The sequence below is a fragment of the Cupressus sempervirens genome, chromosome 6 (genome assembly GCF_028749045.1).
Source record: "Cupressus sempervirens isolate cs-2001-9-10 chromosome 6, ASM2874904v1, whole genome shotgun sequence".
In the NCBI taxonomy this organism is placed as follows: Eukaryota; Viridiplantae; Streptophyta; class Pinopsida; order Cupressales; family Cupressaceae; genus Cupressus; species Cupressus sempervirens.
In genome coordinates, this window is record NC_143123.1 from 22,436,684 (window position 1) to 22,448,280 (window position 11,597).

General features: G+C 34.2%; 1 protein-coding gene across 1 annotated transcript; it reads left to right on the forward strand.

The window, feature by feature from the left end:
* Positions 1–2,626: 2,626 nt before the first annotated feature.
* On the forward strand, positions 2,627–4,762 carry LOC149550875 (uncharacterized). Its single transcript, XM_089790013.1, has 4 exons — positions 2,627–2,724; positions 2,951–3,174; positions 3,910–4,456; positions 4,621–4,762. Exons 1-4 carry the CDS (start codon positions 2,627–2,629, stop codon positions 4,760–4,762), a joined length of 1,011 nt encoding a protein of 336 aa, XP_089646139.1.
* The last annotated feature ends 6,835 nt before the right edge of the window (positions 4,763–11,597 follow it).

Here is an 11,597-nt window from a genome sequence, read left to right on the forward strand (position 1 = left end):
GTTCGAACAATGAGAAAAGTACCTCTCACTTGTTTTTTCTTTTCCCTTTTTTGGGTGAGATATGGCACAGATGGTGGGAGACTTGGCAACATGGTTGTATGCATGTTATCTCTCTAATTGACTTTTGGGAGAGTTTGGATAGACCTCCACTGAAGACTTATTTCCTACGAGTTGCCTGGATGGTCGGGCTGACTCTCATTCTCTAGAACCTATGGTTGGAAAGGAACCACAGAATATTTTCTGATTCCAAATTAGGAAGTTTGCAATTTTGGAAGATGATTCTTGGTAGGCTTCAAGAGACCATTTTTGCTAAGTGTGATATGTCTAAAAGTATTGATCCTAGTGATCTTGCTATTGTGCAGAATTTGAATCTGGGAGTTAGTAGATGAGGATGCACCCTTGGAAAAAGACCTAGCCATGTCAAGCAATGGGTTTGTCGAGATGGGAGGTGGACTCCTCCCCCATTTGGGACCTTGAAGATTAATACGAACGGCTCTTCTCGTGGAAACCTTGGTCATGCTGGTATTGGGGGCATAGGTAGAGGCAATGATGGTGGCATGGTTTTTCTCTTCTCTATTTACAAAGGTCATCACTCTAATAATCTGGAGGCCCTTGCTATTAAGATTGCGGTTGAGAGAGGATGCTCTTTAGGCTGGAAGAGAATCATCTGTGAGTCTGATTCTCAGATTGTTGTGGACATGCTGAATAGCCAGAGTTTGGAGGATGTTAGTTGGCAATTAGCTTCTTTGGTCAAACAAATTTTAAGTCTTTGTAGTTCCTTAGACTTTGTCTCCTTTTGTCATATCCCTAGAGAATGGAATAGAGTGGCTGATTGTTTGGCGAAGTGGGCTTCAAAGAATGTGGATGGTTGGGATATTAGTGGAAGGGATGAGTTACCTTCTGAGTATAGTGGGATTGTTGAGCAGCTGTTATTGGGAGACAGGAATATTTAGTGTTGTTGTGGGTTGTGGGCCTTTGCTTTGTATTTTGATTTTGATTGAATAAATTTTTACCCCCTCTTTTTCCAAAAAAAAAAAAAAAAAAATTAGTTCAATAAACCTAAATATGTATATGTTAGAAAAATAGGGGGCGTATATGGTGAGAGTACATATAGGGAAGAAAGTCTAAAAGGATAATTACAGATAGAGATAAATGTGTGTGTGTGTGTGCGTGTGAGAGAGAGAGAGAGACAGAGAACAGAGGAAGGGGGGAAGACATAGTGTGTAAGAGAGGAAGAACGAGAGAATGGGAAGGTGTGGTAAGAAAGAGAATAAGTGATAAACTAAACTATATTAGATCTAAATTCTAGCTAAACTAAATTAAACTAAGATATTCACTAAATTGAAAACTGAAATTAGTCCTACACTAAACATTGAAACCTAACTCTCATAGTAAACCAAATTATAAATTATATCCAGTATCTAAAACCTAAACATATTTCAACATTAAACCAAACTAAGCTCTAAAAATAAAAATATGTTAAACTGAATTTAACAAAATCCAACCTAAATTTTATCAAATTAAAGTGTAAGTTTTCTTCTTTTTTGCAAATACAAATCGCGAGAATCACGATGTCAATGTTCCACAGCACTTGTTGTAATGAGAACCATATGGCTCGTCCATATCCTCTCAATGCCAACTGCTGAGGAGAGTCCACTTCCCTTTCGTCCCCTCGTGTCCAGGCCCGAACAGATACAGCTTACAACATCTACTATCGGTTCCGAATATAAAACTTTGACCTTTCCACAATGTCATACCCTTGAATCGGATCAACAGACCAACACGTTCTTCTATAGTGTGGAATCGCTTCTCCACATAATCGAATTGTATAATTCTCCCATACGAAAAAAAGAATAAACACCCAAATGCAGGTAAAGGTGGGAATTCAAGATGGTAACGGGTATAATAATCTACGGGAAATTAGCAATGTATGACCATTCTCGCGTGTATGGATCGTAATATTCCACAATTGGCCTATCTGTATTTCCTTGCGCCACATATAATTTGTCATCAGTGAAGGAACTGTGGCAGGGCCTCAGGAAGCTCCAGTGAATGTAAGGAAGATAATCCCATTTCTCCTCCTCCACGTCGTAAACTGCTACGGCGCGACCATAGCCTCACCCTCCTGCACTGTAAATCACTGCTAGTTACACAAATTCATCCATATTCAACAAATAAGGAATAAGTCAACTCTCTTAAAAGTTCTTTATTTTTATTTACGGAGAGATTCTGCGAATATCTTTAGATTATGACAGCTATAGAATTCTCGGTAAACCGGTCCAATAAAAATTGCTTGGCCATGGTTGGATATAAACAATGATACAGCATAATGAGCTGTCAATACCCAACAACTGTGGCCGTCCTTAGTGAAGAAGCTGATAAACATTCAAACAACAAATCTGTCTGTCCTCAACTTCAAAAGTGTATATACTGCCATATGTAAGTCGAATATCTGTGACGAATATCTCTAGGCCAGCAGATTATATGGATAAAAATACATTGAAAACAGCTATATAATTCCCTTTCTTGCCAACTTTGAGACACAAGAACGAGGCAAAGAGCTCTCTCAAATGTCTATTAGAACTAGAGATGCATAAGCAATATGCACTTAGAAAAACCAACCAAAATGGCTTCACTAATTGTGTTGAAATCGTTTGCATTTCTGTGTGTTCTTGCTGCCATAGCCAAAGCATCTGTTTCCATACAACCTCCTACGGGAAACATGTAATTAGAGTTTGTTTTTTAAGTGTTTTTATTTTCAATATATATTCAGTTAAGTTTATACTTACATTTAGTTTGTCTAATTGAGATTATGTCTATTGCTTGTTTAGATTTTGTTTTGAACTCTTTTTATTTTCAGTATATATTCAGTACTAAGGCCATTGCTAGTCAATAGTATAACTTATACATGTAGTTTCTCTAATTGAAATTATGTTCATTCTTTGTTTAGACTGTTTACCACACTAAGAGGCAGAGGCGTGCAAGTTTACAAGTGTGATGAAAACCGTTCATATAGTCTTGATCATGCCACTGCAGACTTGTATGGATGGATGAATTCTACATATTCCCATCCAAGCGGTCAACATTATTTCCTTCCTTATGCAGATGGACAAGGAGGAAAGCCTACCTGGTCATATTTTGATGGGCAGAGCAGCACTACCAGTACAGTCACAGGTCAGTGACAATTAAACCAAAACTCTTTAATAAAAAGATATTAAAGAATGGGTTTTCACAGCCCATTATAAACTGAAATGCATAAATAAAGTGCGAGAATAAAACCGAATTGAATTGAAGATTCGTTTTTTAATGTGATCGGTGATGTTGGCATGACATGTCCTCTGATATGGAACAGGCTAATCTCCAGACAAAATGCACTAAAGACAAAACAAAGTCAAACTTTTTTTTTTCCACATTCATAGTTAGTTTTTTCCAAATTTTTTGTTGTTTTCGACTACAAACTATGCAGATCATGAAGATCAAATGCTGAAATTATCCGAAAAATCTATGATGTCTTCGATTTTTTTAAAATTGGTCGACTGTACAGTTTGTAGGGAGGATAGCTGCATCCCTCTCATACCACATTGGCTGGAAGAGACCAGACCTCTCAAACTTCTTTCCACTCTCCTATGTACTGAAAATCTGCATAAATTCAATATATTCATCTTATTGGTATCAATCTTATAAGTTAAACTAAATGATATCAGATTTCCTCAATTTATAATGAATTATTAATACTATTGTTGTGAATTAGCTTGTGAAGAGAATTTTTTCATCAAACTTGATTAGTATAATATGAAACTTTCATTTTAATGAGATATTATGCTGAACCAATGTTATAGCATCTAATAAAGGACAAGTAGTAGATTTAAGAACAATTGAAGAATGATTTATTAGTTGTTGCTTTTGCAGGAAAAGTGATTGGAAGAAGAGAAGTGTTAGATACAATCCCAGATCTATTATTGCAAGCAACTTCTCATAGTGGCCCTAGTGCCTTTGCTAAGGTCTCTTATATCTCAAGGTCTGAAAGCAAAGGTGGTAATATTCCACAAACAAGTTGCAATAATACAGGAGAGATGATTCAAGTAAATTATGAAGCATTGTATAGTTTTTATGTAGGGCAACTGAGTGAACCTTTGGGCCTTCCCCCCACTCTTTCAATTGCAAATGCAAATGTATCTATGAAGAGCTACTTTGGTCAAGGCATGCAAATATATTCCTTCAATGGATCTACATGGGCACAAAAAAATGTTTCAGCTGAATTATCATCAATTCCAGGACAAGAGGTCATTGGAAGGCATTATTTGCTAAGTGAGCCAGATCTTGATGGAGGACAACCCACATGGGAAACATTCATGCCCTACAGTAGGGTAACTGCAAAGCTTCAAAGTAGAGAAACAGTTGATCCAAATTCTATTCCATGGCTTTCCCTGCAAGCTACAAGTCATATGGGAAGCATGTAAGTTTCTTAGTTACTTTTTTTATCTATACAAAATTAAAAATATGTCAACATGAATTTATAAATTAGGAGGTTTGGGTTTTTTTTGTTTGTTTAATTTTAACATTAAATAGGTGCTACCATTTGACTTTTACATTTTATTGTTTTTTTTTTTTTAATTCTAGATACTTGCTATCATCTGTCTCATACGTGCTAAGAGTTTCTACAACTGGAGGAAAACCTCCTGCAAGCATTAATGGAACCCAAATTGGAGATATCTACTTGTCACCATATACTGCAATATATTGGTTTTATGCACCCCAATGAACTGAATTCAGAATGGTGTGATTAGTTTTGTGTTTTAAGCTTTCTAGCATTACATTTATTCTTTTGAAAAATAAGATATAATGTTGGATGAACTTCACCAACGTTGATCAATACCTGTAATGTTTTAATAAACTATTGAAAATTTGTTTGGTTTATGGTAAATGTTAGATGTATTTATTAATTTCTTATAAATATTGAATATTACAAATACAAACATATAATGTATAATATTATTAATTTTATTATTTTACGGATAATTTATTTGTAAATAGATTTATTTTTAAAAAGTTATTAAATTTTTTTTAATATATTAATTTTAATAAGATAATAATTCATTGCAAAAGACAAAAGTTTTTAAAATTATTTAGAAGTGTCATTATAATGATTTCAAAATATTTTAAGAGAGAAATTTTAAAATTTATTAAAAATTATAACAAATTTACAATTTTAACAAATGAATAATCCTAAAGTAAATGAATCAAACATGCAATTCTATTAATTGAATCTCTCTAAAAAAGTACTTGAGAGATTTTAATTTAAAACTATTTATTTACTTATAGGTTGTCCAATTTAAGTGTAGAACTATTTTATTTTATGTTGTGGTGCCTCATCTATGAACATGAGAGGAAAATAAGAATTTATTAAGAAAATGGTATTATTTTTTCCTAATAGCATAGATATTTACTTTTAACATAATGATGTATATATAATGACAACAAATTAAATGATGCACAATGCATAAGTGATAAACATCAAAACACTACCCAGTGTCATTTTAGGTTCCCTGGCATTGCTACTAAGCAATGCATAAACATACAATTAAATCAATTAAACCATGATTAAATGAACACTTGATTAATAATACTAACTACATTTATATTAAGCACTAATCCATGTATGATAATAATTAATTACATAAGTGAACTATTCAAACTTGAATGTTATGCTTCAATAATTATAAGAATGTACATTTACAATGCCAAAATTCATAATACGACATATTTCACAAGGTACAATTAATGATCATCCATCATGAAATTAATATGAAAGTACAATGAGGATGTATAATCTATCTAGTAAGCTCATGAACAAGACAAGAATTCATCTACTTAAAAAACTAAACTATGTTATATTTAAGATACCCAAGGATATAGAGTAACAACATAAGGATATATACAAAAGCTACCATGATCAAAACCACAAGATATCATAGCATCATAAGATAGTAGTGGTGAACAGCATGAAAAACTAAAGGAAACCATAAGACACATACACCAAAGTTTCATCACACAACTCCCACTCTTGAGATACCCTAACAATCTCTCTAGACCCTATCCTCCAAGTGGAACTCGTGTGTAACCAAAAACCTTTTGTAAGGATAAGGAAGCCAACAATGCCCCACAAATAGCTTGGCCTTCTCTAGAAGCCATTCTTAATTTATACAAGCACTCAAAGTCATGGGTGAGGTATCCCATTTATCTTGTTTAATGTATAATCCAACCTAAATCATTTTATTATGTTATCAGTTGATTATAACTGCACAATGGGTTATCCTAGTAGTCACTTAGGGTCCCGACCCCTATTGTGAACCAGTCTCCTAGCACTTCTATTAAAAAAACCTCCCCAATGATCCAAACCAAAACTTCAAAGAGCACGAAAAAATTAAATAAATAATTTCCAATAGTTCATCACAAAGAAACACAAATAGGATTTGAAACATGTTTAATAAAATTGCAAAATCGCAAAAGGATCCACATTTGTTCAACCTTTAATATATGGACATCAAAACCAATGTCATATATGAATCGAGATGAAAATCTCATAGCAACCTCTCTAGGTTCTAAACATGAAACCTAGATACAAGAAGATCTCTTTTAACCATCACATTAAGAAATTAGGCTCCAAGAGCACCAAGAAACCATATTTCAATAACATAGTAAATCAAATGAATCACACTCATCGCCATATCGATACTAAACTAATTCAATAAAATAAATTTATAATGGAAGAGAAGTAGGACCCTTATGTGACCTCAATTACACAATTAGGCCTAGATAAGCATAGGAAATAAATCTCACAAATCATCGTAGAGGTGCACTCGAGACATGCCTCTAGCTTTTGTTGGTATAACCCCAAGACACTAACCCCTAAAACACAAATATCTTTACACTAATAACCCAGAACATGAAATATCACCACAAAAACACAAAAATTAAAAAATCTACATACATGATATTAATCTGATTAATAATCATGATTTCTATACTACAAATATTTCATACATAGGGTCATCAAACACAAATAGACTAACATAGAATAAAGAAAACACAAGGTTTATATAACAATATGATAAAAAAAGATTATGTAGAAGCTACAAATAAAGGATGAAATCAATACAAAACTTCAATATGTGTCTTTATAATATTCTACTAGATTGTCAACCTAAGTTATAATGTGACAATTACAAAAATATTTTACAATGATAATTTTTTAGAATAAGTCAATCATCTGAGTTAACATAATAAACAAAATAACAAAGACTTTCCCCCAAAAGTACATCAGAGTTCTAGAAAATCAAAATAGTCTACTTGCATGATGAGTAGATTTAGACTAAAGTAAATTTTATGACCTCTATTATTGTTGTCACCCACTCATCAAATTCGTGTTGCTTATTGGTGCTTCTCCACTATATCACAATTTTTTTGAATTTTTCATACACATCATCCTTTGTAATCTTTTTTTTTCTTCAAGCATACAAGAACTTCCTAAATTATCTTGCTAGAAACTAGTATATAAACCCCCAACACTAAAATGTGTCATGTTATATCTCTATGCTTCTTGATTCTTTTTGTAGGACATTTATGCATTCACATGGAATCTTGAAACAAACAAAAAAAATTAACTATACTTTGATATGAAAAATTTATGGATATGTAACATAAGACTCGTTACATTAAACATGAATAAACATCCATATTAATCTAATTGGGTTACCTAAGGGTCATACATAAAGAGTATATATATAGTGTTGTGAAGGCTAACCGAGTGATAGTGCCCTTGGTCACAACTAATATATGTAGATGTTGGTGACGAGGGCTTAACCGTCACCTATGTACTATAAGTTTAGTGATTGTATTGGGCATTAATAGATTGGTCTTTTGGTGCAATAGTAACTCCACTCTTATAAGTGGTATTATAGTCAAGTTACAGGTTTCAACCCCATGTAAGTCCTAAGGGCAGGATTTTTGAAAAAGTTAGCCGACTTACAGTGCCCTTGGTCTTGATCAATACATGGAGTGGTTGGTGACAAGGTCTTAATAGCCTCTTGTGTACTATAAGTTTAATTGTTGTATCAAGCATTAATAGATCGATCTTTTGGTGCAACAATAATTCCACTCTAATACACCCAAGTGCATAGACAACCTTAGATTCAAATAAACTACCATATTGATGCAAATTATTAATATAATCCAATCTAACAAATAGGAAGTCAATTCACATCTCTTGAGGATGTAGAAAAGGCATGCATATATTTATTTTATAGGAAATATTCTATTTTGAAATGCCTACACAACAAAAGAAAGAATTAAAAAAATATAAAATACATTTTTTTATCTATAATGAACCAAGAAGCTCAAATGACTGTGTGTAAAAAAGGAAGTTGACCCAATTTAGAAAGAGTAAAATCTTGACCCAATTTATAGATAATAATAAGCATTATATAGGTTTATAAGTAGGTTATATTGGTAACATATTAACAAAGAGGAGACAAACTAATATTTAGATTAGATCCATTATCAATGAACATTCTTTGAATAGCACAAACATTAATAAGAAAAAAATCATAAGAGGATCATTTTGAACTTGAATTTCATAATAAGGTAACTCATTTTGGGAGAAGATAATGTGATCTTGAATATATATTTTTATGCATACACTCCACTAAGGAAGTTATATCATAAAGATAACCCACAACGTGAGATATTGTTATTTCTTTAGGCCTCATATATATGTGTGGAGGAAGTTTGAACTAGCTCCCAAAGAGATATCTTGGTAGGAGTAGCACAATCTTGTTCAACTAAATCCTATTGATTTCCAATATTTTGAGTAAGATATGGTACAAAAGGAAGCATCAGTTGACAATTCTAGGAAAAGTAGAAGAGATAACTCAATTGGTAGATTATCTATTATTTATTTTTTTTTATGTGTGAGAAACCGGATAAAAATTGTGTTTGAGCACCCTTCACTATAATGACTAGTTTATTTTAAGTTTTAGAGGTATCTTGACAAATATGCACAAAAATCATAGGCTTTTTGTTAGATTAGGTGAAAAACTAATCTCCCAAGAACACCTGCATGCATAACCCTTTCACATGGATGAAGCAAAGAACAGAAGCAAGAAAAAATTATGGAGGCCAAAAAGCCAGATCCATCTTATGGACATGCAAAGAGCAATATCTCATATAATCCAATAAGTGAATGAGAAAATACAAAGAGGTGAATCCTTATAAAGGAATCATGAAACCCGAAAAGGGAAACTAAATCCTTAAAAAGCTAGGTTGCACAATATAATTAATAAAATATTAATTATATGCACCTACAAGATAGCTTAAGAAAACAAGAGTAATAGGCAACTTAATTAATTAAACCAAAGTGATTTAATTAATAAGTGCGAACAACTAATTACTCTAACACCCCCCCTTAAGCGAAGCTCAGGAGGTAAGCTAACCTAGCACAACTAAGAAAGCAGGAAAAGATGGGTCCTGGCAACAAGGCCTGATTAGGTACCCAAATCCAAGAAAAAGAACTAGATGAAGGAAACTAAGCCTCCAATCTAGGAAATGTCCCAAAGAGAGGAACAAAAAAGAGCATGAAGTTGCAAACACTGTCAGAAGAAACTGCTAGAACCCCCACTGAACTAGTGCATGACCAGGTAGAGAAGACAAAATCTGAAGAGTTGATCAATCGAAGAGGTGACCTCCAAAAGTAGGAATGAATGAGTATCTATATAGTAGATGAACCATCTCACCAAAATGCATAGGTGCCTAGCCATTGCATCCGCCTAGTACATAGGAACAAAAATTGAATACATAGATCACTCAATCGAACCAAGGAAGCAATAGCGCCAACAGGTGAACCCCCCCATAATGCTAAACAGGGAGAGGGGTGACAGGAACACTGAAATGCAATGCCAGAAACATCTGCAAGAAGAAGAATCAGGAACACCGACAGTGCAAAAGAAGTACAAGCACAGGACAAAGGGCGGTGTCATCGACACACTGCATGGGCTAATGTCGTGAAAAAATAATTCACTTGACAAAGGCAGATGAGCACAAAATGGCAAAACATCATGACCCCCCATGGCACTTTATAACTGAGTGCGAGTACAAACAAACACAAGGTGTATAAGATCCCAGATATGCAAAATTAGGCACTTTATCTCAGTGCGTTTACAAAAAAAAGAATGCAATAGAAGAGAAGCATACAATGCTCAAAATTCAGAAAGAAGAGTGAGCCAAAAGAACAGAAGAAGAGATCTCAAGACCTGTAGAATCCAAGTAATCCGTTAGAGTGCGAAAGTGCAAAACTCAGAGAAGAAAGAACCTAGAGAAAAATCTAGATAAAAGACCCTTGCAACTAAATAACTCACAGAACCAACTTTCCAATGATATAAAGTGAGCCCAAAAAAGAGTTTGAATGAGCGAGATATGGCTCCCGGAAGGCAAAATAGAACATCTGGCTTTGACTGCCAAAATAGGCAACCAAACTACACCAAAAACCAAAAATACCTATACCATCATCTTTGTCTTGGAACCAACTTTCCAGTGCATTTTTCGGATCGAAAAAATACATCTGTATGCTCAAGTTATGGAGAAAAAACCTCCAAGGCCTCTGGATGCAAGCAAAAAAAAAAAAAAAATTAATAAAAAAATAATTTAAAAAAAAGAAAAAAACCTCCACCACCCCCGCACCGCCGACGGAGTGGCAGCCAAGGTGGTGGGAGGGCTGACACCACCGCAGGGAGGAGCCGCTACGGTGGAGCCACGGCGGACACCACCGGCTGGCCACCAGGGGCTGCTGCGGTCGGCGAGACCACCAGCGATTTCCCGCAAGTGGTTGCGGTGACTGCCGATGATTTTCTTAAACCGCAGCAGGTTTTTTTAATTTTTTTTATTTTTGATGCCTTGAAACGCGTGTAGGGCGCTGTACAGCCCTGTCGGATAATTTTTTTTGCCTCGCAGACCAACAGTGTCCAAAATGGACAAATTTTATATGGATTATAGGGTTTTTGGGCGCTTTGAGCACAACAGTGATGTTTGTTTGAGCCCAAAGTGACTAGAAAAATAAGGTCCCCCCTAAATCCACATAAAAAGCTTCTGAAACCCTTGAAAAATACAGCTTCTAAAATGCTTCAACAAACCACGAACAGCAAGCAACAAGCTTGCTCTGATACCATGTTAGATTAGGTGAAAAAATAATCTCCCAAGAACGCCTACATGCATAACCCTGTCACATGGATGAAGCAAAGAACAGAAGCAAGAAAAAATTATGGAGGCCAAAAAGCCAGATCCATCTTATGGACATGCAAAGAGCAATATCTCATATAATCTAATAAGTGAATGAGAAAATACAAAGAGGTGAATCCTTATAAAGGAATCATGAAACTCGAAAAGGGAAACTAAATCCTAAAAAAGCTAGGTTGCACAATATAATTAATAAAATATTAATTATATGCACCTACAAGATAGCTTAAGAAAACAAGAGTAATAGGCAACTTAATTAATTAAACCAAAGTGATTTAATTAATAAGTGCAAACAACTAATTACTCTAACA

Bases quoted from the DNA above. Each gene is read 5' to 3' on its own strand.
- LOC149550875 (XM_089790013.1), top strand. From the start codon at position 2,627: ATGGCTTCACTAATTGTGTTGAAATCGTTTGCATTTCTGTGTGTTCTT. The intron at 3,175-3,909 runs GTCAGTGACAAT...TTGCTTTTGCAG, and splicing joins CACTACCAGTACAGTCACAG to GAAAAGTGATTGGAAGAAGA. The intron at 4,457-4,620 runs GTAAGTTTCTTA...TTTTAATTCTAG, and splicing joins ACAAGTCATATGGGAAGCAT to ATACTTGCTATCATCTGTCT.